General features: G+C 36.4%; 1 protein-coding gene across 2 annotated transcripts in view; it reads left to right on the forward strand.

Annotated features, from left to right (window-relative positions):
• SNTG1 (syntrophin gamma 1) overlaps positions 1–26,662 on the forward strand; it is a 359,598-nt gene that overhangs the window by 27,220 nt on the left and 305,716 nt on the right. For both annotated transcript variants that reach the window (XM_063079906.1, XM_063079907.1), the window contains exon 3: positions 26,254–26,310. In XM_063079906.1, coding sequence (XP_062935976.1) covers positions 26,254–26,310 — 57 coding nt within the window. The remainder of the gene's footprint in view (positions 1–26,253; positions 26,311–26,662) is intronic.

Below are 26,662 nucleotides of genomic sequence, written 5' to 3' on the forward strand. Positions count from 1 at the left end.
AAATAATATAAATTCATCCTTCAGCTATAGATATACACACACATATACATAGATACACACACAGATACACACATGTACATATGTAGATGTGTAGGTAGATAGATGACAGATGGATAGATAGACAATAGATGGATAGACAGATATAATTTAACACTGTTTATTTGTGCTTTATTTTTTCCTTCATCTTACAACAAGGCTTACAATTTGCTTTATTTTATTATAGTTTGATCCTTCAGCTCCCATGTTGAGTTTTGAAGTTTGGGAAAGTCTGCCACCTGTCTATTTATTGTTGTTTCTGTAGAGAATCTTCTTCGTTCTGAGTGCTTTGGAGATTTAAGAATCCATGCCTACCCACCTCTGTGGGTGATCGGCAGTTTTACTCTGATGCATCTATTTGAAGATTTTTTATTTTCTTTGCTTGGGGGTCACAGGACTTGAATCTGAGGATTTGTGCAATTCAATTATGAAGAATTATCAGCCATTATCTTTTCAAATTCTACTTGTCTCCCATGCTCCCTGGATTTCCTTTAGTGACACTTCCCTTCAGTGACATTTGAACGAACACTGACGTTAGATCAGTGCCCTTGGTTCTTCATTCTCTTACTTTCCCTCATCTTTTGCACCTTTCTCTCTCTCTGTGGGGTAGGAATTAAAGGCAAATTCCTTTAGTCCTTGTTGGGCACAAATCTCAGATCCTTCTGCCCCTTCCTGTGCAGGTCATGAATCAGGTAATTGAAACAAGATTCTGGCAACTTTACGCAAGGTAGACATACTTTATTCTTCAGATATGAGCTTCACAGACATGCTTTTTCTCAGACATGAGCTCTGCTTCCACTCTGCTGACCCTCCATGCTCTGCCAACCAGCAGTTCAGAGCAGTTACTTTTATACTCTTAGTACACAATAGCGGTCACAAGCCAAGCATTACATAATTACAACCATCATGCCGAATCAGTAAATGGGCACACATGTGCAGTTTATAATTTGTTCTAGTGAATGTGCTGAAGTTTGCCCATTTATAACAGATGTAAGGCGAGAGATCCTGACTAAACTTTTTCTACTTTCCTTACAATCCTCCTTTCAGTTCACTAACTCTCTCTTTGGTTAGATTGAGTCTGTTATTTAAAGTATTTATTGAACTTATCATGTTTTTCTCTTCTAGATGTTCTATTCTGTTCCATTTTTAGTTTGCCTCCTAATGTTTTACCTCACTGTTCTATATTTGAAATCTCTTTTCTATCCTCTGCCTGTTTAATCATATTAAGCAGCCCTACTTGTACAGTCGGTCTGGAATTCCAGGATCTGCAGTCTTTGTGGATCTGATTCTGTTAGTTCTCCTTCCTTTTTTTTTTTTGTGCTGACTCACTCACCGTGCTCTATTTCCTCCTGTGATGCTGCACTGTGAGCTCCTGGTCCTTGACACTCACTATGGGAATTCCTTGGCATTTGGTTCTATAAAAGATACAGACAGAATTTGCATTTACTTCTCCAGGTGCCTGAGGATACTAGCAACCCAGGTATTTTTAAACTAAATTCTCAAGTGGGGATTTGAAGCCACATAAGTAGAGTAATAACATCTCAAACAAGTCTTTGGGCCAATTTGTGTTTACAAATTCTTGGGAGAATTGGTTTTTATTTCTCACATCCAGAGCCAAGTCCAAGATGGGCAAGTTTTCTAATATAGTCCTTTGGGCTGTAGTAATGATTTTTCACTTTTGCACAATAAAAGAGTTGCATGTGCAGGTAACTACAATACCAGTCCTCAGCTTACCTGGATCCTTCCAGCAGTGGCCCTGAGCAGAGGCCTTCAGGTGGGTCCTGGGTGATGCTCTTGGGTAGGCCTGGGGGAGGCCCTCAGGGCCACTGCTTGTACAGGTACTTACCTACGGAATTTTCACACTTTGTCATATTCCTGAAAACTGAGACAGTTTTCTCTTTTTCTTATTACCCTAGTTACATATTTGACATTATTTTTATTTGATTATTTTATCCATCATTTATTGTATATTGTCTTGGAAGAAGATTTCAGTATATATGCCTCAAAAGAATGTCAGACTGATGGTTAGTTAGTTTTGTGTTTGTGTGTATGTTGATTTTTTTGCTTTTTTTTCTTCGAGAGAAAAAGTTATCAGCTCTGAACTGAGACAGGCTGGGCTTCTAAACTTATCCTCACCATTTGCTAGCTTTATGACCCTGTGTGAGTTAATTGCCTTCTCTGAATCTTGGTTCTCTTGAGTGAAAAAGGGAGAATATTTAATTGGCATAATTCACTGTGACAAAATTAAATGAGACCGCATGGCCTTGGTGGCTCCTAGATGTGAAGAGCAAAGTTGGTTCTCTTCTCTTCCACTTCTGACCTATTCACATGTGTTTGTTTTAGTGCCACAATCTTACTTGAGGTCTTAAGTGCTTGCTAAAATAATGATCTGGATATTTGTTCCTTTCTCTAATTCACTTTGCCTAAAATTTTAAATGATTATCCCAGGTGAGCAATTTGAGCTGTATAACTAACCTTTCTATAAAAAATTAAAAAACCAACCTCACCACAAAAGAAATCTTCCATGAGTAAATAAATACTATTTAAATGAAAAGGAGTTTATCATTGTTTCAAACCAAAGAGTTATTAATAAGGTAGTAGTGTAAGGGAGCCTGGGGATTTTCTAAAGATTATAGATTTATACAATTTATATCACTTCTGTGGAAAATAATTTTTATTAAATGTGTAATACTTAAATGAGATTAAATACAGATTAATAGGCTAAAATCTTCATTGTTCTGGAAATAATCATGACACATTACAAAGTGCAACGAAATAGACAACAATGTGAAATAGGTAAATATAATTTATGTAAATATTTTTCTGTACAAGGTAACGATAGAACAAGGAGTGAAATTTTTGGTCAAAATTGCTCATTTTTGATAACAGTGTACTGTACTTGTGATTTTCACCCATGGAACGCCTTCATCGGTTGTTTTGGTACCACAGATAGAACAATTTAATTAATTAATTAATTAATATTTTTTATATTTGAATTGAAATTTATTTGACTTCATAATTTTTATTTTTTAAGAATATTAAAATAATATCAAGTATTTTTTTTAGCCACAAGGGTGTCAAACTACAAATCAATAACAGAAGGAATCTTGGAAAATTAAAAAATATGGAAATTAAACAACATGCTCCTGAACAATTAATGGGTCAGAGAAGAAATTAAAAGAAAAATTTTAACATCACAAGACACAGAAGTGGAAACCCTGTGGGTTGTAGGAAAACTATGGGATTCAGCAAAAGCAAGAACAACTTAATGAAAAAACAAACCAAATCAAAAATACACAGAATGTTTTTCTCCTTTCCAAGTCAGTAAAATGTTCTTCTTTCAGTATGTTATATAAACAAAATATTTCTGTATTTAGTCTATGTGAGCCTGCTTGATACTGTCGACCATACATACTGTTAATTTTTACGTCCTATGTGGAAACAGGAGAGGATAACAGTTATTCTTTCTTATTAAAAAGAATTTAAACATGAAATTTGAATAACCAAAGCCCAGAGTTTAAATGTCTTTTAATTTTTAGAGAACTGAGAAGGGGATAATTGAAATTTATCTTTCATGAATGGATTGCTGTTTATGTACCTAGGCTCTGACAAAACTTGTAATGATGATAATGGTAACACGTGCTTACGACAGAGTGAAATGCTGACTGTCCTGAGTGCTCCGATAGTGAGCTACATAAGGTCCTGAAATTTTCTTTGCAGCTTAATATTTCTACCTTTACAATGTCAAAGTTCTTTCTTTAATGTTTAATTATTTTAGGTGTTACTTTTCCCTCCTCATCTGTGATATCCATTTATGTTGTCTTAAACAAAATGACCCAAATACATTAAAGACTTTTATATCCAACACTATGGACATTGGTTTTGCACTGGGCATTAATTCAGTGATAATATATGGTTTGTGGGATAATTTGTTTCCATTCTAAATATTCTCAAACTGCTATGGAGATTGCGTGTATACTTACACATGTACGTGTGTAGGTACATGGAATGGTCTGATATTTCCCTCTGCCTCATTTCATTCCAAACAATGTCAACTCCATTGATTTCCTGGGGCAAATAGTCAGGGGGCTTGGATCCGCATAACCGAGGTGATAAAGTTGTAGGACAAGTGAACATCGAGTGAGAATTTGAGGCATTCATTGTTACTTAAGAGCATGAATTTTGATATATAAATTAAATTACAGTGGTGATTAATTTTGCTTCCTTTTTGGCTTTCAACACTGTTCCACGGGTTTGCAGATTAGCTAAATCTTGGGCATTTGAAGTGTTATCATGGCTTACATTTGCTTGTGCTTAGTTCTTTGTAATTTACGGAATATTTTATATAGAGTACTTAAAAAGTTTAAAATATATTTGGGAAATTTTATTTGAGACTACATAGATTTATATCACATTGTTATTTTGTTAATGTATATGTACTGTTCCCCTTATTTTGTAAATGATGAATTTGAATCTTAAATGGTTTGGTACCTTACTAGTCCATTTTCTGTTGCTGATAACAGAATACCTGAAACTGGGTGATTTTTAGATAAACAGAATTTATTTATTACGGTTTTTGGAGGCTGGGAAGACCACATCCAGGGAACACATCTGGTACGGCTCTTCATCCTGGTGGGGACACTGCAAAGTCCTGTGGTGAGGCAGGGTATCACACAGTGAGGGCTGAGAAAGAGCATGCCTTAATATGCTCCCTTGTTTGCCTTATAAAGCCAGTCCACCCCCATGATAGCCCATTGACCCAGTAATGAATTAATTCATTACGGACGGCAGGATCCTCATGATTCAATCACCTCCTAAAGGCCTCCCCTTTCAACATTGCCACATTGGGGCTACCAACGTGAACTTTGAGAGGAAAAACATTCAAACCATAGCAGTGCCTTTAAGGTTTGTCCATCATTAGAGTGAGAGCTTTGCTAAAGTTCCATGCCACCTACATTGGAGCACTAGCATCAAGGAGACACTGGTTCTGTTCTATACCTAGCTTATCACCAAGTGACTGTGACCATATCTCTTGAAAGTTCAATGTCTTCCATTATAGGAAGAGAATAAAATACCTGTTATGCTGAATTCACAGGATTGCATTAAAAGACACATAAAATATTACATTCAAATGCACTTTGGACACTGTAAATTGCTATAGTAGGTGAGGATTTATTTTTGTTTATACTTGTAAAGTGTTATAGAGGAGAAGTAAAATTCCAGGTGGTTTTAAACCCACTAGGAAATTGGGTAGCATAATTGTAACTTATACTAAATTTACTTTAAGGGACATGTATAACATCAGTTTGGATCTCCATGTAATGATATTTACATTTCTAGGTGGCAGAAATAAAATTAAACTGATGGTTTATATACTGACCTGAAATGTCTCTGTGGTAAGGTACACATGCAGAATTTTGATACTCCTTGACTGTCCACTAGTTATGAAGGATGAGCCACATTACCTTGCTCTGCAGACTGTATAGTCTGAGCCATAGTGATTTACAGGAAAGAGATCTGACTTTCTTTTTCAGAGTCTGCTAAAAAACATCTATGTGATCCTGGATACTTTATAATCTCTAGACTCAGGATCTGTGTTCTTAGAATGTAGGGTTAGACATATGAAGGTGCTTCTAGTTATCATATTCTGTTATTATATTATTTGCTGTCTCTTAGTTTTTCTTCTAAATCTTCTCCAACAGTGGCTACTCCATGTGATTGCGCCCAAGGGACCAGTGTAAATATAGGTGTCCTGGCTTTCCTCACCTTCCTTGGGCTGTTGCTTCATACTAACACTTCCTCAGTGTGTTCACTCCCTTGCTCCCTTTGATGACTATGTCATGCATACCCTCTGTCCATGAGTTCCCTAACATTCTCACTCCTAGGTGATGACATTGCTTCCTGCTCCGTTGAGCAAAAGCAGCAGTGAAAACCATGCTCCAACCACCATTTACATCCACCCTCTTGTGTCTTTATGTGCCTTTGTTCTCTCCCTTTCTAACACCATAAATGATCTGCCTTTCCTCCTACCTAAGGTCAAACCACCCAGCCATGCATGGAAGCCTGTCTCATCTGCTTTCTCAAGGGCACAGCGTGAGCAATTTTCCACTGTATGTGTTGCATCATCAAATTTTCCTTTTCTGCTAAATCATTCTGACCAGTGTGCAAGCAACTATAATTTCCCTTCATGCAAAAACAAAACAAAACAAACACTCTCTTGATCTGAAATTCTCCTCTCCTTTCTCTGCTCCTTCCCCAAGAGCAAAAAGTCCTTGAATGAGCCATTCTCATGGCTTCAGTAGTGACTAGACCTGAATTAATGTCTTGCCCTCTTCTGTTCTCTGAACTCCAGAGTTATATAATGCAACTCTCTATGCAGTATCTTCACTGGTAGGTCTGGTAGGCACTTCCAACTTAAACATGTTTAACTAAAGTGTAAACTTAGACATGTTAACCACACTGAGTTCTGGAATGTACTCCTGAAATCAGTTCCTGCTAGACTAAGTGCACATGTCGTCCTTCCAGTGGTGTAGGTCAGAACCCCCAGAATTGCTCTTTACTTCACTCTTGCATTCAAGCCATATGCAATCTATCAAATAGTCTTGTCAGCTTTCAGTCAAAAATACATCCAGGACCCCAGAACTCCTTCTTGTGGAAAAATGGAATAGAAGGCACGTGAGACTCTGAAAGGGACAGGGAGAGAGGCAGGCTAACTAGGGATTGCTGCAGCATGACAGTGTGTTTGCTGGGATTTTGTGGCTTTATATATCCAAGCTTTGTTGTAGGAGAGGCCAAAAACCCAGAAATGCCAACAGGCCTGACCAAAGCCTTTCTCTTAAGTAAAAAGATCAAGAAAGAGGCAGCTTAGCACAACAATAAACTCTTCAAAAATAAATGCCCTACTCCAGCTAAATAACACACACACAAAAATGTGTCCTACTCCTACCCCCAGCAGCAAAGGCCACAGGGGAGCCTAGGTGCTCCCTTCAGGACGTTGCACTGCTTTTGCCCACATCCTCTGCCATGGTGGTGTCAGAGAAGGGTAACGAAGGGCAGGAGCTTTATCTCTACTGAACAAGCCCAACAACAACCCCCAATCCAGCACATCTGTGATGTCCGTGGAGACCATCCAGTTCCCTGAATTCAAATGTGTGCGATCAGAACTAGAAACCCAGATGCCATTCCACTGGGGATGTGTCAGAAGAGGCTTGGTTAAAAGTCAGGACTGTCACTTCAGCCCAGTGATCATGAGGCCATTCCACCACAGTGTCAATCGAGACCTCTCAGAGACCAGCACTTCTGCTCCTCCCAGCCAGAGCAGTATCAGTGGAGGCCTTTTGGGGAGGGGGAGTTCCCACCTTTGGTCAGCGGTAAGAAGGGAATTCTCACTGCGAATGCAAAGAGATAATTAACAGATGGCAAGTCTGAAATGACACATATATTAGGGTTATCTAAGAAGGATTTTGAAATAGCTGTCATAAAATTGGTTCATGCTAGTTACAAACATGTTTGGAACAAATGTTAAAATAGAAAGTCTTAGACAAAATCATGAAAACTATTAAACTGAAAAATACAATAACAAATAACTCAATGGATGGGCTCAACAGCAGAACGGAGAGGACAGAGAAAAGACTCAATTAACTTGAAGAGAAGGAGGTCAAGACTTATTACCCATTCTTAAAAGAAGAGAAAGATTGGACTGGCTAAAAGAAATCACCTGAGTCTCAGAGACCCATGGGACTATAACAAAAGATCTAACATTTATGTCGTCACAGTCCCAAGAGAAGGGAAAGGTCAGAGCTCAAAGAGTACTTGAAGAAATGATGGCTGAAAACTTCCAAAAAATTATTGGCACCAATAGCCAGTGATTAGTTATGTATTGCCTAAAGCAGAACCACAGAGATACATTCAAAATCAGTATAGGTAAGTTAGAACGTAACTTGAAGAAAATGCTCAAGTAATATACAGGAAGACAGAAAAAGGAAATGAAGAAATGAAGAAAAAAGAGAATATAAAAATAAAATACAATGTCAGAATTTATATATCAATTATTAGATTAAATATAATGTATTTATTTTTAATTGGCCTAAATTCAGAAATTAAAAGACCGAGATGGCACAGTAAATTAAAAAAAAAAAAAAAAAAAAGAAAAGAAATTCCTCTTTTTGTTGTCTAAAAGGAACTTACATAAAATATAATGGTATAAATAGGTTAAAAGTAAAAGGATGGAAAAAATAATCAACATACCATTTATGAAAATAAGAAAAGAAAGATTGGCTATATTAACATAAGATAAAGTAAATTGTAGACCAAAAAAAAATACCAGGGTTAGAGAGGTACATTCCATAGCAATAAAAGGATCAGTCCATTAAAAAGATATGGCAATCTTAAATGTGTATAGACCAAAGATCAGAGCTGAATAATCATGAGTACTGAAAGAGAAAAAGAGAAATCTAGAATTATACTTGACTTCAACATCCTTTTTCAAAAATTGATAGAACGGCTAGGGAAAAAATGAACAATATAGATGAACTCAAAACACCAGCAAAAAACTGGATCTAATGAAAATTTCTAGAATATACAACAGATTACAATTTTTTTTTTTTTTTTTTTTTTTTTTTTTTTTTTTTGTCTTTTTTTCGTGACCGGCACTCAGCCAGTGAGTGCACTGGTCAGTCCTATATAGGATCCGAACCCGCGGCGGGAGGGTCGCCGCGCTCCCAGCGCAGCACTCTACCAGGTGCGCCACGGGCTCGGCCCTACAATTTTTTTTAAAAAAGAGAAAATTTATTAAGATAGAACATATTTTGAGCCATAAAAGTAAAAAAAAAAATAAACAATTTTAAAAGAATGGATGTTGCACACCATGTGTTCTCTGACTATAATTGAATTCAACTTGAAATCAATAACATGCAGGCTGGCAGGTTAGTTCAGTTGTTTAGAGTGCTGTGTTGATAACACCAAAGTCAAGGGTTTGGAGTCCCAAATAACCAGCTACCAAAACAATAATAATAACAACAACAACAACAACAACAACAACAACCACAGCAGCAGCAACAACAGCAACAGTAAACAGATAAGAAGAAAATCTCCAAACACTTAAAAACCAATCAACACAATTCTAAATTATTCAGAAGTGAAAAGATATGCCTCAATGGAAATAAAAAAATACATTGAACTGAATGAAAATGAAAATTACAACATATCAATATTTATGAGATGCAGCTAAAGCAGTATTGAGAGAAATTACATGCATAGATTAGAAATGAAATATCTCAAATAAAGTTCCACCTCAAGAACTTAGAAAAAGAAGAGCAAAACAAATGCAAAGTGAGAAGAATAAAGGAAGTAATAAATATAATAACATAAATCAGTAAAAGGAAAACAGAAAATAGGTAGAGGAAATAAATAAAACAAAAACATGGTTTATCAAAAAGATCAGTAAAATTGAGAAACCTCCAGCAAGGCTGACAAAGAAAAAAGACTGCAGGTACAAATTACTAATATTAGGAATAAAACAGGGGATATCACTATAGACCCTCTGGGCATCAAAAAGAAAATAAAATAATATTATGAGCAACTCTATACACATAGGTTTAAAAAATTGGCTGTAAAGGACCAATTTCTCAAGCTACTACAACTCACCTAATGTGAAATAGGTTATTTTACTTACCTTATGATTATTAAGGAAATTAAATTTGTAATGAAAAAACTTCTAAAAAAGAAAAGAAGTCTCCAGATCCAGGTTGCTTTGCTACAGAATTCTACCAAATATTTTAAGAATTTATAACAATTCTATCACTACAACCCAATATTCTTCATGAATATAAACACAAAAATTCTTAATGAAAGATTAGAAAAAGAATTCGGCAAGATATAAAAGTAATTATATACTATGGTCAAGTGGGGTTTTTATTCCAAGGTTGCAAGGCTGTTTTAAAATTTGAAAAACAATAAATGAAATCAATTTATGATAATAAGATAAAAATCTCAGCAAATCAGTAATAGAGAGGAACTTCTGCAAATTTTTAAAGAACATCTACAAAAATCTACAGATAACACAATACCCAATACTGAAAGGTAGAATACTTTTCCCTTAAGTTTGGGAATAGGGCAAGGATGTCTGCTCACACCACTGCTATTCTACATCATGCTCAACTCACTAGCCAGTGCAATAAGGCAAGACAAGGGAATAAAATGCATAAAGATCAGAAAGGAAGAAATAAAGCAGTTCATTTTTGCAGACAACCTGGTTGTCTACATGAAACATATTTTCATATCTAGCCATTTCTCTTCATCTCTTCTGCTAACACCCTGCCCCAAGCCACCACCACTTCTCACCATGATTATTGCAATAGCCTTCAAATTGGTCCCCCCAATTCCATCATTGTCCATCTCCCACTGCTCTCCAATAGTCTATTCACCACATAAGTGTTAAAATGTCCTTTTAAAACGTACTTCAGACTGAATTATTCCTGTGTTCAAAATCCTACCCTGGTGTTTTATGTCACAGACTCATGCCAGCCTAATGATATGCCCTCAAGACCTGATGCTGGACAACTCCTCTTGCCCTTACCTTTCTGATGTCTTCCACCATTTTCTTCACTTTTCTCTGGGCTTGAGAGACAGTGGCCATTTTATTTCCTGAGTGTACCAGGTGACTTTCATCTAAGTACCATTGCACTCAGTAATCCCCAATTCCAGAATATCCTTCATCCATGTATCTGCATGGCTTATTCCTCCCTCACCAAAATTAGTTCTGTGCTCAGATGTTATCGTCTCAAAAAGGCCCTCTTTCATTGCTGTCAAATTCCACTCTCTTGTATTACTTTTCTCTAGATTACTTATTATCACTAGTCTCTCCCCCGCTGGAATGTGAACACCTACGAGGCAGGACGTTTTTATCTGTTTTGTTCTCTGTTGTATCTATAGTAGGTAAAACTGCTAGTATATAGTCCGCCCCTCAACAACTATAAAAACAATCAAACAAACAAAAAAACCCTCTAATTTCTCCTGACTTTGAATTCTGTATATAAACTACAATTATCTTTTCATTGTCCATTTCCAAATGTTCATTAACTCACTCATTTTTTTTTGCCTTTCACATGACTATAAAGTCTTTAGTTTTTAACTTGTTTACTTCTTATACTTTCCTGTTATGTTTTTGCCAAAGAGCATTCAGAACTATCCATCCTTGGGCCACAGCAGAAAAACGCTATCCCACAGAGAAAGGTGATTATACACACACGGAAGGCATCTCCAGGTCAGGTGAAGAAAGGGTGTCCATCGTAGGGATCGGATAGTTAAGGCTCAGCACATGAAGCAGAGCTCAGCAGTTCGAGCAAATCTATACATAAAGTTTAAGAGAGGCATATTAGATATATAAAAGAAAACAATGTGGAAACTGGCAGAAATTTGATGGGATGAGAGATAACTGACAGTCACAGAAGGCTAAAATTAGAATGCCTGAAATGGGATTGGAGAGCCAACATGAAGTGGTCAAATCCCAAACTTCAAATGATGAAAGGGCTCAAAGAACTGGAAGTCCAAGGTTCTTTTGAAGTTTTGGATTCAGGAATGGGCTAAAGATAGAGAGACTGACTGAACCTTTGTTTGCATTTTTAGAAAACTCTCTATCTCCTGCCATAGTCCGTTGACCCTCCTTCCCCAGCCTCTGGCCCTAACAGTAAATAAATGTGACATTTGCATTTGAAGTTGGTGAATCAGAGGCTCTGGGAACATGGCCCAGGTGAGGCTGTGATGAAAGAATTAAAGTTAGTGAGATGAAGAGATGAGTATTGAGATGCCCCAGCCACCTTCCCTTCCCATCACTCCTCGCCTGGAATATGGCAGCTGGTTTGCAGGTTCTTGGCAGGTAAATGGAAGATTCTGCTCAGAAAAAAGACAATTTCAAGAGAAAACCTGTACAGATATTGACATTCGGAAGTTCCTCAACTCACTCCGCCAAAATCTGTAAGATGCAGAATTAAAATTTGATATTGTACGACTGTATACAGCTTCCACTATTATTTTTATGCCATGCATGAATGAGTGGTAAGGGATCACTAGTTAACAAACCGAAGGAGTCAAATAAGAAGAAAAGTAGACATAGAGCCAGAAAACAGCCTACACAGAGGAGAGGTGACACAAATTCCTAGGAAGGGTCAAATAGAAGTCTTGGGTGACAGTCGTGTAGCATGCCTACAACTCAGCTAGCACATATTGAAACAGAAGGGTGTATGGGTTCAAGAGAGAGGTAGTCAGATTTTTCAATCACATAATTGAAAACATTATTGTGTGTTTGCCTTTACTGAGAGGATTTTACCACTTTGTCAAGTTTGGGAATTGATTTTATGATGTGTAAACAGAAAACAGGAAAAATTTTAAAAGGCATTTATGAACTTCAGTAAATGCAAAAAATTGTGCAAGATTTGAATGTGATTATGGTATATTCATTGGCTCAGGTGTGAATTGTTAGGTTTGGCGAGATGGAGGAAAGGGAGGGAGGGAGGGGGGGGGGAGAGAGAGAGAGAGAGAGAGAGAGAGGAGAGAGAGAGAGACATGAACCAGGCACTATTTCAGTTAGGCAGCTTTATTCCACCAACATGGAGGGGACACTGAGTCAGATCAGTTCCCCCGAAAAAAAGGAAAGCAGGAGGTTTATAAGACATTGAAGGAGGGATCTGGCAGAGTAATGGACAATTTCAAAATCAGTGGTATGCGAGGTGACACAGCCCTTGTGGTCTGAAAACATCTGGTCAGTTAGGGCGTAGGCTTCTGAAGCATTCCTTCCCTTCCAGCCCCTTCCGATTGCCTTAAGCTGGCCCTGAGACCTAATATGAATAATATTTAAAAGTAATTATTATGTAAACATTGAATTCTGACTCACTAAATCTATAACTATCTCTACAGGTGGAAGTGGGTTAGAAGAAGTGTATGTATATAGAATTATATAGAAGAAATTATCTTTATTTTTTGTTTTAGCAGATATACCATCTTAAAATGGAAGATGGGGAAATCACAAGACAAGGATGTTATTTAGAAATGTGAAATGAATCACGAGAAGAAATGGTAACAAATTTGCCTCTGGGCAGGGGAATTCTGATTGGGCATATGTGCAGGAAAGGATGCTTTACTTATTGTTAATGTATGACTTGTAGAACTATTAGACTTAAAATTATACACATTTGTTACTTTAATACAAACAAAACTTAAATATTAAAGAAAAAGCCAATTAAGTAAAAGAACAGTCACTAACTCTACTGGTGAAGAATGAAGAGAGGAGGGTAACATTTGGGTCAGGGAGACAGACCATTTAGGGGAAAAAGTAGGAGTGCCATAAACCAGGGGTGATAGAGAAAACTAGACAAATTCTTAGATCCCAGTTGTTATTTTCCATTCTTTTGTGAGTCAGTGCATTTATAAGCATATAATACAGTGTCTGGAATGCACAAGTCTTCACTCAATTTAATTTCCTTCATTTAAAAAAATAGTTTGTTTTTTAAAACAGCTATAGATTTACAGAAAAAAATGGCAAAGATTGTAGAAAGATATACCATATTATTAACTTACCCTATTATTAACAGACTTACCCTATTATTAACATCTTGCATTAATATGGTAAATCAGTTACAGTGTATGAACAAATTCTGATATGTAAGTTTTAACTACAGTTCATAGCATATTCATATTTCCTTAGTTTTCACCTACTGTTCATGTTTAGTCCTCAAGTCTCCTTACACCCCTCTTAGCTGTGATGGTTTCTAAGACTTCTCTTGCTTTTGATGAACTTAGCAGTTCTGAGGGGTACTGGTCAGGTATTTGTACCCCGATGGATGCCCCTCTGTTTGTTTTTCTGATATTTTTCTCATGATAAGACTGAAGTTATGTGTTTTGGGGGAAAGATCACAGAGGGAAACTGCCAGTGTACTCCCTTCATATCAGAAGTGTATGTGATCACATACTGCCCATGTCAAACTTGATCAGCTGCCTGAGTAGTGTTGTTAGGTTTCTGAACTGTACTTGGGAGTACACAGCCCACATTTGAGGAGTGGGAAGTTATATGTTCCCTGCTTAAGGACAGAGTATCTACATAAATTATTTGGAATTCTTCTTTAGGGGGATTTGTCTATTCTTCCCCATTTCCTTATTTACTCAATCGTTTCTTTGTATCAGTGAGGACTCATGAATATTTATGCATGGTACTGTAATACAACACACCTTCATTATGTTTTTCAAATGGTTTCAGCATTGCTCATTGATGTTTCTTTTATTTGGCTTCTGGGCCCCTTTGACATGCCCCATCAGTGGGGGATTTTTTTAACATTTCTTACTTCTGACACTGCAAGGTGCTCCAGGCTCATCTTTTACCTTTCCTGCCCTAAGCCTAATGTTAGCCATTTTTCAAAGAGCTGTGGTTCATTTTATTGGAAAATGGTATTAGAAAGAAAGGACTCTGGCCCTAGGCATACTGGTTACTACCTAGGGTGTGTTTTCATCACATTACGTTGGGTGAAGTAGGATGAACCAGACACGGAAAAAGAGAGAAAAACTGGAGAGGGCTTTGCAGCTTTGTCACTCACAGTCCCCTGAAGGGAACACAGCATACCACAGAAAGGCCACTCAGAGAACGTTCCAGGGTCAGTCACAAGACAGAAAGAGGGAGAACTCTGGGCAAGAGCCATTACTGCGATTTCCCTGAGAGGGAGCAGGGAAGGCAGCAAGAAAGATGGTTGGACTGGCTGGTCAGAATGGTTCCAGTGTCACTCTGGGGTACATGGACTTTTTCTAGTTGTCTAGTGCCTGACCCTGGAGTGATTAGGGCAGGTGAATATTGTTCCATAGTGATACCTCAGTCAGGGAGGTATTTGGGGGTGTGGGCTTAATTGGTTACTCAGAAAGAGGAACTGACCAGCCTCTAGCCAGGACCTCAAAATTGGGTCAAAACAGTACTTTAAAAAACTGTATTACAGGATGTCATTTCTTTCAGGCTCTCGTAGCTGGAAAAACAAAAATATATATTTTTGTGGGTAGGAAATTTTCTACATATACATGTATAAATATCTCACTAAAAGCAAAAATCAAGGTGAATGATTAATATTACTGTAATTCCCCTCTAATTCAGCATTATGCAAAGGTGACTATTACAACTGTTATTTAATAATAATCTAAAATTGCAAGCCAATTCTACAAAGTAGAATATTAAACATTCTAAAACATAAACACAATTATTATTAATTATTATTAGTATCAATATTTACAAATGTTATAAATCTTTCTTTGAAAACTGGATCATTGAAGACACTATGGAAGGAAACAGTAGATACTAATACAAATATTTAAGTATATTTTCACGTAATAATTCAAATATATTCTAGAGCAAAAAGCTCACTCGAATGTTCTTTCTCTAATATGCCAAGAGGCCTTGTTGGTACAACCTATTCAAACATAATTCGTTAGATGATTTAAAGTTATTGGAACTTTGTTTCATGCAGCCTTTTAAATACATATTTGTCTGAATCAATTAGAAGTCTCAAGGCAGAGTTCTCAGTTAAGGAAACAGTAGATTAGACAAAAGTAAACACTATCCTAATAAGTGTTAAGGCATGGGAGGCAGAACAGAGCAGGGACCAAACACATGGACAGTGGCTCACAGCACCCGCACCTCAACCCAGAGGCCTCACCACTAACTGACCTTGGCCAAGTGACTCAAAATCACTGTGCCTCTGTTTACCCTATAGATGGCGATCATTTGCAAGAATAAATTGTAAAGACATTAACATTTCAGTTTTTTTAAGTGGTGAGGAAAAAAAAGTAGAATTATGCAATTCCCAATTCTCTGCAAAGCTAAACAGGAAATATTTAAATTCCAAACAGTTCCCATTGTCTAACCACCATCAAGTTAGTTAAGAAGGAGCTGCAATGAACAACATTTCCCAGTTGGCTTCGGGGGCTGCTGGCCTCCTTTCTCTCTACCATGCCTCTAGCAAGAGAATAAGGACCCCCAGGAACTTGCCAAGGAAAGAAAGCAAAGGGAACAGAGCAGGATACCCCAGAAGTGCTGTAAATGTGATCTTTAAAAGAACCCATAAGAAAAGCACCTGTTCTTGTAATTTATTCTCTTTAATTACTTAGGTTTTAATGAAATTTTCTAGGAAGGTGGGTTTAATGCCTGAGCCTTCCAAGAAGGAATGTTATTGCTTCTTTAGAACCAAGGACTTCTAAATTGTAAATGACATGCTCATTTAAAATAGTATCAAAAAACCAAAATACTTAGGAATGAACTTAACAAAATTGCAAAACATATACTCTGAAAACTGAAAAACATGAGTGAAAGAAATTAAAGATGACCTAAATAAATTGAAAGACATTCTATTTTTTATACGTTAAAATGCTTAATAATATTATTGGTAATATAATAATGATCCCAAGTTGATCTGCATATCAACCCATGTCAAAATCCCAGCTAATTTCTTTTCAGGAATAGACAAGATGATCCTAAAATTTAATGGAAATGCAAGGGAAATAGCCAAAACAATCTTGAGAAAGAAGAAAAGAGTTAAGATTTCACATTTTGTGATTTCAAAATTTACTATGGTTAAGCAGTAATCCAGAGAGTGTGGTACTGGCATAAGGATAGACATACAGAGCAATAGAATAGAACTGAGCATCTGGAAATAAACTCTTACATTTATAGTCAATTCATTTTCAGTACTGGTGCCAAGACCAATGGGAAAAGAATTGTCTCTTTAGCAAACAGTGCAGGGACAACTGGACATCCACATGCAAAACAATGAATTTGGACATCTATCTCACACCATATACTTATTAATTCAAAAGAAATTAAAACTATAAAACTCTTAGAAGAAACATAGGTGTAAAACATTGTGACATTGGATTAGGCAATGGTTTTGTAAATGTGACTCCAAAAGCACAAACAACACACACAAAAAATAGATAAACTGGACATCATTGAAATTAAAAACTTCTCTGCTTCAAAGGACACTATCAAAAAATGAGAAGACAACAAGAAAAACAGGAGAACATTTTTGTAAATCATAAATCTGATAAGAAACATGTCTAGAAAATGTAAAAAGAAAAAAAAAGAAAAAAACTTCTTGAAACAGTAATAAAAAGGTTAGTCAAAAAATGGCCAAAGAATTTGAATAGACATTTCTCTAAAAAAGGTGTGTAAATGGTCAGTAAGAAAATAAAAAGATGCCATCGGGGAAATGCGTATTAAAACCACAGTGAGGTGCTACTTTATCCCCATTAGGATGGCTATCACATAAAAGGTGGATAACAACAAGGGTGAGTGGAGATATGGGAATCCTCATGCTGTCGTTGGAGATGTAAAAATGAGGCAGCTGCCTTGGAAAGCAGTCTGAAAGTTCCCAATTCCACCTCCTGGTAGATACTCAAGACAAATGAACACATATATCTACATACACCTCTCTCAGCACTGGACAGATCATCTAGGCAAAAAATCAACATAGTAACTGTGACTGTTTCAGAAGGAGAGAAGAAATCTAGGGCTATCAGAGGTGGGAAGGGGGATAGAGAAGGTGATGGAGAGAGATTGGATAGGGGGCATAAAGAAGAAGTATGATTTGTAATAATATATATGCTAATAATATTGATTTGATCAACATAGTCAACATTGAACTCCCAAACTATGTATAATCATAATTGATTCAATAAAAACAACAACAACAAAATGTGTTCATATACTGTGAAACTAGTTTCCCCTGTTATTGACTTCTTACATTAGTATGGTACATTTGTTGTAATTAATGAAACAATACTAATACATTACTATTAACTAAAATCCATAGTTTATTCAGATTTTCTTTGTTTTTACCTAATGTCCTTTTTTTTGTTCCATGATCCTATTCAGGATACCACATTGCATTTAGTTATCATGTCTCCTCAGCCTCCTCTTGGCTATAGAAATTTCTTATGTTTTCCTTGTTTTTTGATGGCTTTGACCATAAGGTATTTTGTAGAACATCCCACCTGTATGGACTCATGCATATGTATTTTAAACTTTCGGTTTGTCTTAGTCTATCCCTGCTGCTACAACAAAACACCTTGGACTTGGTAATTTAGAAACAACAGAAATTTATTTCTCATAGTTCTGCAGGCTGGGAAGTACAAGATCAAGGCACCAGCAGATTCCCTGTCTAGTGAGGTCTGCTCTCTGCTTCAAAGATGGCACCTTCTCACTTTGTTCTCATGTGGTGGAAGGGGAAAAGGGGACAGACAGGCTCCATCAAGCCCTTTTATAAGGGCATTAATCCCACTCATGATGGTAGAGCACTCATGGCCCAATCACCTCCTAAAGGCCCACCTTAATACCATAGCATTGTGGATTAAGGTTCAACATGAATTTTGGAGGGACACTAACATTCAAAATACAGCAGGATTATAATCCAATACCAGTTAATTTTTTTTGCTCAAATTATTCCAGCTTTGGTTAGTGGGAGCTCTTCCAGTTGGTTCCTTTGACATATCGTGATCCATGTGGCATTTTGTCATTATTATTTTTAGCACTTCCTTATTTTCTGGCACAAGATGCTCCAGACTCATTTTGTATATTGCCTGCCCAGACCTAGAATCTGCCATTTCCCCAAGGAACCTGCAGCTTTCTTTAAACCTCTTTCTTTTCAAATTTATTCTATGGTGCTAGTTGTTCTCTGACCTGGACCAAAGTTAGGTTAAATCCCATGAATCTCTGTGGTCACTTTTATTTAATAAATATCCTTGCCAAAAAAAAAAAAGTCACAAATTAGAGTTCACAGCAGCATACTTCATAATAGCAAAATAGTGGTAATCCCCAAATGTACATTAGTGGAGGGATGGATAAATAAACTGTGGTACACTCAAGCAGTCAAATGTTATTTGACAATTTAAAAAATGATGTTTTGATACACACTACAACATGAATGGCCTTGAAAATGTCATGATAAAAAGCCAAACACAAAGGACCACATGCTGTATGATTCCGTCCATGTGAAATGTCCACAGTAGGCAAATCTGTAGAGATGGAAGTTAGATTAGTGGATGCCCAAGGCTGGAATGGGGATAGAGGCTGAGGGGTATCAGGTTACTTTTTAAAGAAATGCGGAATTCTAAAATTGATTGTGGTGATGGATGCACAATTCTGTGAAAATACTAAAAGCTGTTGTACTGCATGCTTTAAATGGGTGAATTGCATGGCATATGAATTCTATCTCAGCTGTTATAAAGCTGTTATAAAAAACCAAACACTAACCTGTGCATATTCACATACCTACAAATATTTCTGTACATAAACACCGGTGTCTATATTAAGTTTATACTCATGTCTCCAACTCTCTTCTTTTCGCCATATGGGCCATTTTAGCTACCTCTCTTGCTTTTCTGTAAATTCCTACTCCATCAGTGAGATACCTGGCTTCCTTCTAACATTCATTTCCTTAATTTTTTAATCTCAGTATACATGTATTAGAATTGTAAACCATTACCCTCATGTGAAACAACTCTATCAACTAGAATACAGTACCATGTGCAGTTCCTTAAGTCTTTGTTCTTCAGACTTTTATCTTCATTTCCATAGTTACTTAGGTCAGTGTATTTTCCCCTCCCCTCATAAGTGAGATTGTAACACTTTTGTTAGGCAGTTAGAATTTTTTTGTCACAGTCTGCATTTCCTGTTGGATCATCACCTCAACTTCCTAAGTGATTTTTGAAAATTGGCATACGTTAAGGTTTACACTGTATGCTCTAAAGTTCTAGTGTTTTGACAAATGCATAACGTCATGTATCCACTATTGCAATATCACCTAGAACAGTTTTGTTGCCCTAAAAATTCCCTGCGCTTCACCTGTTCAACATTTCTCTCTCCTCCTGAAGCCTGGAAACCACTGATCATTTTGCTGTCTTGACAGTTTTGTCTTTGTAGAATGTCATATAAAATGAATCAGAGTATGTACCCTTTTCAGACTGGCTTCTTTTAGTTAGCAATATACATTGGGGGTTTTACCATGTCACTTTTTTAAAGACTTTACTTTTTTAGAGCAGTTTCAGCTTTACAGCAAAATTGACAGGAAAGTACACAGATTTTCTCCATATTCCCTGCTCCTACAAATGCATAGTTTCTCACACTGATGCTGTAGGAAAGGTCTGGGAGGCCTGGTAGCTGGCCCGAGCCTACCCGGTCCTCTTACCAGGTTCTTGACTCTGCCTCGGGAAGGAATTCAAGAGCAGAGTCACAGTAGAAAGTGAGAACAGGTTTAATGTAACAGATAAGAAATGCAGGTTCCAGAGAGAGAGTGTGGCCTAGCTCCAGATACTGGGCAGGGCCGATACCAAGTTTTATACAAAAGTAAGAAATACACGCTCATAGTCTAGTACAGAGTGCAGACTGGCTTGAGAAAGTGAGCAGCCACTTGCTGAAAGTAAGTTTGATACAAAAGAAAGCATGCACACTCCAGTCAGCCAAGTGTGAGTTGGCCCCAAGAGAGTGAGCAATAGCCCCACGTTCTGCTGGGATTCAACTTTTATAGTTTTACCATCTAATACATATTCATGCTATCTAATATAAACTCTACTAAGCATAACCCCTCTCCACTGAGCATGCCCAGCTAGTGGATTGGCCTAAGTCAGCTCCCTGAGGTCTCATGTTGGTGGTGCCAAAAATAGGTCCAACCAACCACCACCAAAAATAGGTGCAACCAGCCACAGGAACTTTCCTCTAAGGGAGAGCCTAGAGGAGGGGCTTGAGACCTTGGGGAATGGCTTGAAACCCAGAGGTGTGTCCTGAAACCTGAGCTCATGGAAATTGAGCCCCTCTTTTTCTCACCAGTGTCAACATTCCCCATCAAAGTGGAACATTTGTTACAACTGATGAACCTACATTGACACATCATCTCCATGTCATTTTTGCAGCTTGTAGCTCATTTATTTGTGTTGCTGAATAATATTTCATTACATACATGTACTACACACAGTTTGTTCATTCACCTATTGAAGAATATCTTGCTTGGTCACTTGTAGTTTTTGGTGATAATGAATACAGCTTCTATAAACATTTGCATGTAGATACTTGTGCAAACAAATTTTCAGATTAGGTGGATAAATACCTATGAATGCAATTCCTGGATCATATGTTAAGACTAGATTTATCTTTATGAGAAACTGCCAAACTCTCTTGCATTACCTTCTTCAGATTTCTTAGTCTTCATATATAAATCCTGTAGTTATTTTGTTGGATTTATACCAAAGTATTTCCCTTTTAGTGTGTGCTATTGTAAATTGTATTGTGCTTTTAATTTCAAATTCCAATTTCTCATTGCTGATATAGAAAATCAGTTGTCTTTGTGTATTAACCTTGTGTCCTGTGACCTTGTTATAATTACTTATTAGTTCCAGGATAATGTTGTTGACCCATTGATTCTTTCTTTCTTTCTTTATTTTCTTTATTTTTTTTAGCTGTTAAATTTTTAGTTCAACTGAAAAAGTCAAAAGAGCAAGCCGTGTTTCCATATTCTGTATTTCACATCCCTATTAACCACACTGAGTTACTAAGACATCAGTTGTAAGGAATATTCCATGAACACTGGCTATAGGGATTTTCTGCATAGACAATAAGCAAAGATTGTTTTGCTTTTTTTTTTCTGTACAATCTGCATGCCTTTTATGTCAAATTCTTGTTTCAAGTATAATGTTGAATAGTAGTGGTAAGCAGAGACATCCTTGCTTTGTTCTCTATTCTAGGGAGGAAACATTAATTTTTTCACCATTCTCTTCCTTTTTACTACCTTGCACTCAAGTTTTCAAAAAAACAGTCTTTTTGGTTTTTTTTAATCCTAATTCTTCATCTCATCTCAGGCCTGTCATGATAGAAAGGACACCAGCAATTAGAGAAAACTTGGTTAAAATCATGATTTGATCTTAATTTAACTTAACTCCTTTATATCTCAGTTTTCTCATCCCTAAAGTAGGAAAATATTGCCCATGCCAGGGAGCTGTTGTGATATTACTTGAGAAAATGTCTGAACATCTCTTTATTGATTGAACATGTAAATACCTAACTTTGATTTAGGCCCTGTGCTAAATGCTTGGGATAGAACTGTGAGCAATACACAGGGCCAGCTCTCAGAAATCTGTAGAGAATAAAAAAGTCAAGGGCATAGTCTCTTTTAATAAATGATCATAAGTGCTGTAAGAGCTATAAGTGTTCACTGTAGATTTTTAATAATTACAAGCTATCATCTTTAATATTTCTTTTCCAAATTTAGTCACTTTTTCTGAACTGTCAAAAAGAGCTGATGACATTCTCTTTTTTCCTATATAACCTATTTGTTTCTATCGCACAAAATAATAAATTTTCCAACTGATAAGCTCTGTAGTTTCTGTATTGTTTCCAATTCTTCATGAGCTTCTCACATACGTATCTCAAAAATCCCTATTGCTCAGATATATGATGCCAAGATTTATTTTTTTGGTAACATGTATATTTTCATCCCCATATAGTACATATAGTATATATATATATATATATATATTTCCCATACAGTTCATACAGTGCACATACGTATTTTTAAACATAATATAATATTCCAGAAAGCAATTGTGATAATTGTAATTTTCTACAAAGCATACTAAGTATTTTACACAAGCTTTTTTCATAACATTGATACTGGTTATTTAGGTGTACAGCAAGTCTTCCTAAAGTCCATATTGTTATTCTTGGGCTCAATCCTTTACATTTTGTAAGAAATAAGAAGATTAAAGAAAGACATTTTATATTGTGAGAGTGTATATGAGCACCAGTCTGTGTTTCGTATTTTAAAAAATAAAATGACCGAAAATACCTTGGTCTCCCAAAGGACAGTGCTTTGCTACCAGGCAATACCCTTTAGAACACTCAAGATGTGTTAACTAAATACACTTCAAGATTGGCTTCCAGATATTGTCTGATTTATGAGGTGAGCAGCTGAAACAATTTCTTTTTTTTGTCTTTTTGGGGGTGAGGGGTAAGAACCCAATGTGGAGAGGTGGAGAGAGAAGAGAGTGGCAGAGCGAGCACAAGCACAGACCGCTGGGAGAATGCCAGCAGCTGCCAAGCTGGGAACTGTTCACCTTTCCATGATTCCTGCTGCTTGCAGTGACCAATTTAAAATTTTGATTTTAAAACACCAAGTAATTTGTTTTGCCCATTTATCTTAACTTTCTTAAAAGTAAGCTAACAGAGCAACAGCATATGGAGGTGCTGGCTGGAGTTTGCTTGTGCATGAGTGTGTGCCCAGGTGTTTAAAAACATTAAAATAAGTGCTGCTTCTGAGATTTTCAGCAGTTTCTGCTGACTCTTTAGTCTCTCCAAACTCCTTTCCTCACCAGCAATTTTGTATTTGATTTGGAACACGTTCTAAACATTCTCCACCAAAGACTGGAAGGCAGACTTACAGAGAAAGAGTAAAGGCATCAGAGACCTCTGACGACCCTGGTGCCCATACCTTCCCGTCAGAGGAATGCAGCACTTCAGTGCACACTTAGCTGCTGTGCAAAAATCACTGACCAGCTTGCCCTCATAGCTAATGACTGCCGTGCATGATGTTCTAGAAAATTTAGGTGATGGCATTTGCTAATTAAAATGCATTTGCTCTGGCTGAAATTTTTATTTTAAGACAATTGATGTGGGTTGTCTAAGCTAACTGTCCTGTTGATTTAGATATTATTTTAAGGAATCAAGTATTTATTCCTTACAGAAAAGAAATCAAGAAAATAGTTCCTATCATCCAAGAACTTTAGTTTAGTCTGATGGGCAATTTTGTAACAGTAGTTTCCCTGTGTGTTTTATAAGAATAAAGATCACTATTTAATTCACCTATCCCTGGGTTTGAGTCTTTCAGTATTTGAACCACTCTGCAGTGTAGATATTTGAATGTGAGTCGATACATATAAATTAGATATTTAAATGACTGTTAGGTAAGAAGTCCTGTCTAGAATATTAGATTTTGTATGTGTTTGTATGTATGTGTGTGTGTTAATATTCATTGTTTCAGGGCCGGCACGTGGCTCGCTTGGGAGAGTGTGGTGCTGATTAACACCAAGATCACAGGTTCAGATCCCTATATAGGGATGGCTGGTTAGCTCATTTGGGAAAGTGTGGTGCTGACAACACCAAGTCAATGGTTAAGATCCCCTTACCAGTCATCTTTAAAAAATATATATATATATTGTTTCTATTATATACCAGGGTCTTTCACAAATATTAATCCTAAAACTGAAGTTGTTCCTGTATTATTTATCAGCATTTTTCAGATTTGGAAACAAAGGCTCACAGGGTTTAAGTAATTTGCCAAACATACTAAGTTGTGACTATTTGAGTCATTGATAGATTCTCTGACTTTAATTCCAATATTGTTTGCAATGTTCAGCCTTCCTGTAATAAGTAGGGAAATAAAGATTAATTGATTTAATACATTGCTCTTGTCCTGTTAAATAAAAGGACATTTCCAATAAATTCATTTTTTAATTAGATTTTGTGTACATATAAGACTCATGTTCATCTCTCTTTTTGCTTTTGTGCAGGTGTGTTTATATTCATAGGCTTTGCAACATAGATTGTAAAGCACTGAATGTACCCATACCTGTGGTTGCACAGATGGGGAGTATGTAACATTCAGCTTATAAGTTAAAAAGATGGATTTTATCATATTATTTAATATAGATAGTGTGTTTTATATTTCAAGTTGCTCTGTATAAATTGTAATACACATAGACTTATTTGTGTAAATATAACTTTAACGTGGTTTGAAAACATAATTTGATGACAGGTTATGAGAGCAGAATAAGTATTTTTAAAATGGATGAAATTATGAAGCACATTGACAAAATGAAGAAAAAGTATATTATTAAATGCTATCATTTGCATTAGCTTTTAGAAATAAATATATACCAATATCCACCAAAAAGTCTTATTTTAAAAAATTCTAAATAAATTCATAGTAGTTAATATTATCTCAAATTCTAGAATGGTGATCTCATTCTTTAAGTGTTATTTTGTTTCATTCACAGAAACTAAATATTTGGCTAAAAAAAGAAGCTCGTGACCTTACCAAAATAATGAGTTTTTATGCTATTTAAAAATATTTAGCCAGAGCCACCAGAAACACATATTTTTACTATTTTCTCTTTGTTATTTTTAAATGATGTTATCTGTTTCACACAGTCCCTATAAAAGAAGGGAGTAAGGGAATACTTCATCTATAAGAAAGAGACAGTATTTACACTTGGAAATGAATAATGTAGCCAAATAAATCTGGCATTTATGGAGACACAGGGACCAGATACCAAATATCTATCCCAGGTGCAGGGGAGAAGGGCAGGTGTCCCAAATGGTTATGCATCGGGAAGGTTCAAGAAGACTGATGTAAAAGGCGCAGGTTATAAATAAAGCTGTCAGCCCTTCAGTATGCCTCCAAAGTATGCATTGTGTAGAGATGATTGCCTCAAAACAGAGTAATACTGATTTATTAAATTTGTAACTACAGAATTTATCCAAATGTGACTTTTTGTGCTCATAGTGTCATCTTTGTGATTTTTAAGTTTCATAGGGCAGTGACTGAATTATTGTTTACACGGGGAAACTGATTTGAGAATTCATAATTCCATTATCATTATTACTTACACATGTAATTCATTCTTTTTCTAAGTGAGCAATTAATTGTTTTGAACTTGGTTTATTCAGTTTCAAGTTTAGGTGCTGGGGCATGGCAGCCTCTCAGCCCACCTCTCAAATCCCAAGCAAAATGACTTGATGATGGTAGAGGTAACACCTTGGCTGACAAAGTTAGTATTTACCATTGAATTGAGTTACTTTTATGTAAGCAAAAACTTGTCATTTCTTAGACAACAAAAACACATAAAGTGAAAATGAGAAAAGGTGTAAAAGTTAATTTTCCAAAATACGTCTAACAAATAGTTGAAAAGAACTTAACTTTTAAGAGTTTAGGAGTTTAATAACACTATAGACTCTTGTATTTTGACAAATAAACCTTAGATTTAAAAATTATATAACACTTCATCTATTGCAAGATTTGGAGCCTCTATGCTGTCACAAAGTATTTCTTTTTTTTAAAGAACAAAAGCAAAACCCAGAGGAAGAAAATGGTGTGTAAGTACAGTATGTATGAGGGAATGCTAACCACTCTTAAAAATCCTGTCTTTCAGGAAAGAACGGTGACCATCAGAAGACAAACAGTAGGAGGATTTGGATTAAGCATAAAGGTAGCTGCCTTTCGGTCTATCCTTACAAAGGCTGAGCTGTAAGGGTGAACTCGTGTGTACTTTAATGTTCGCTGATTAATAATTAGACAAGTATGGCTATGGCAAACTACTTAATATTTGGACTAGGTTGTAAGTTAAGTTGGTTCTCACAGAAACCTGGCCACCCTTTTTCTTTTGATTCAGAAATTTTAGAAAAGGATTTGGGAAGTTTACCTTACCTGGCACTGAATATAGCTCATTAAACTTATCTAGTTTCATTTAAAATATCAAATATGATGTTTCTGTGTACACATATTCCTATAACCAACCAGAGTGGGAAATGCCGACCTGCAGAGAACAGAGCAAGTACAAG

The sequence above is a fragment of the Cynocephalus volans genome, chromosome 15 (assembly GCF_027409185.1).
Source record: "Cynocephalus volans isolate mCynVol1 chromosome 15, mCynVol1.pri, whole genome shotgun sequence".
Lineage (NCBI taxonomy): Eukaryota > Metazoa > Chordata > Mammalia > Dermoptera > Cynocephalidae > Cynocephalus > Cynocephalus volans.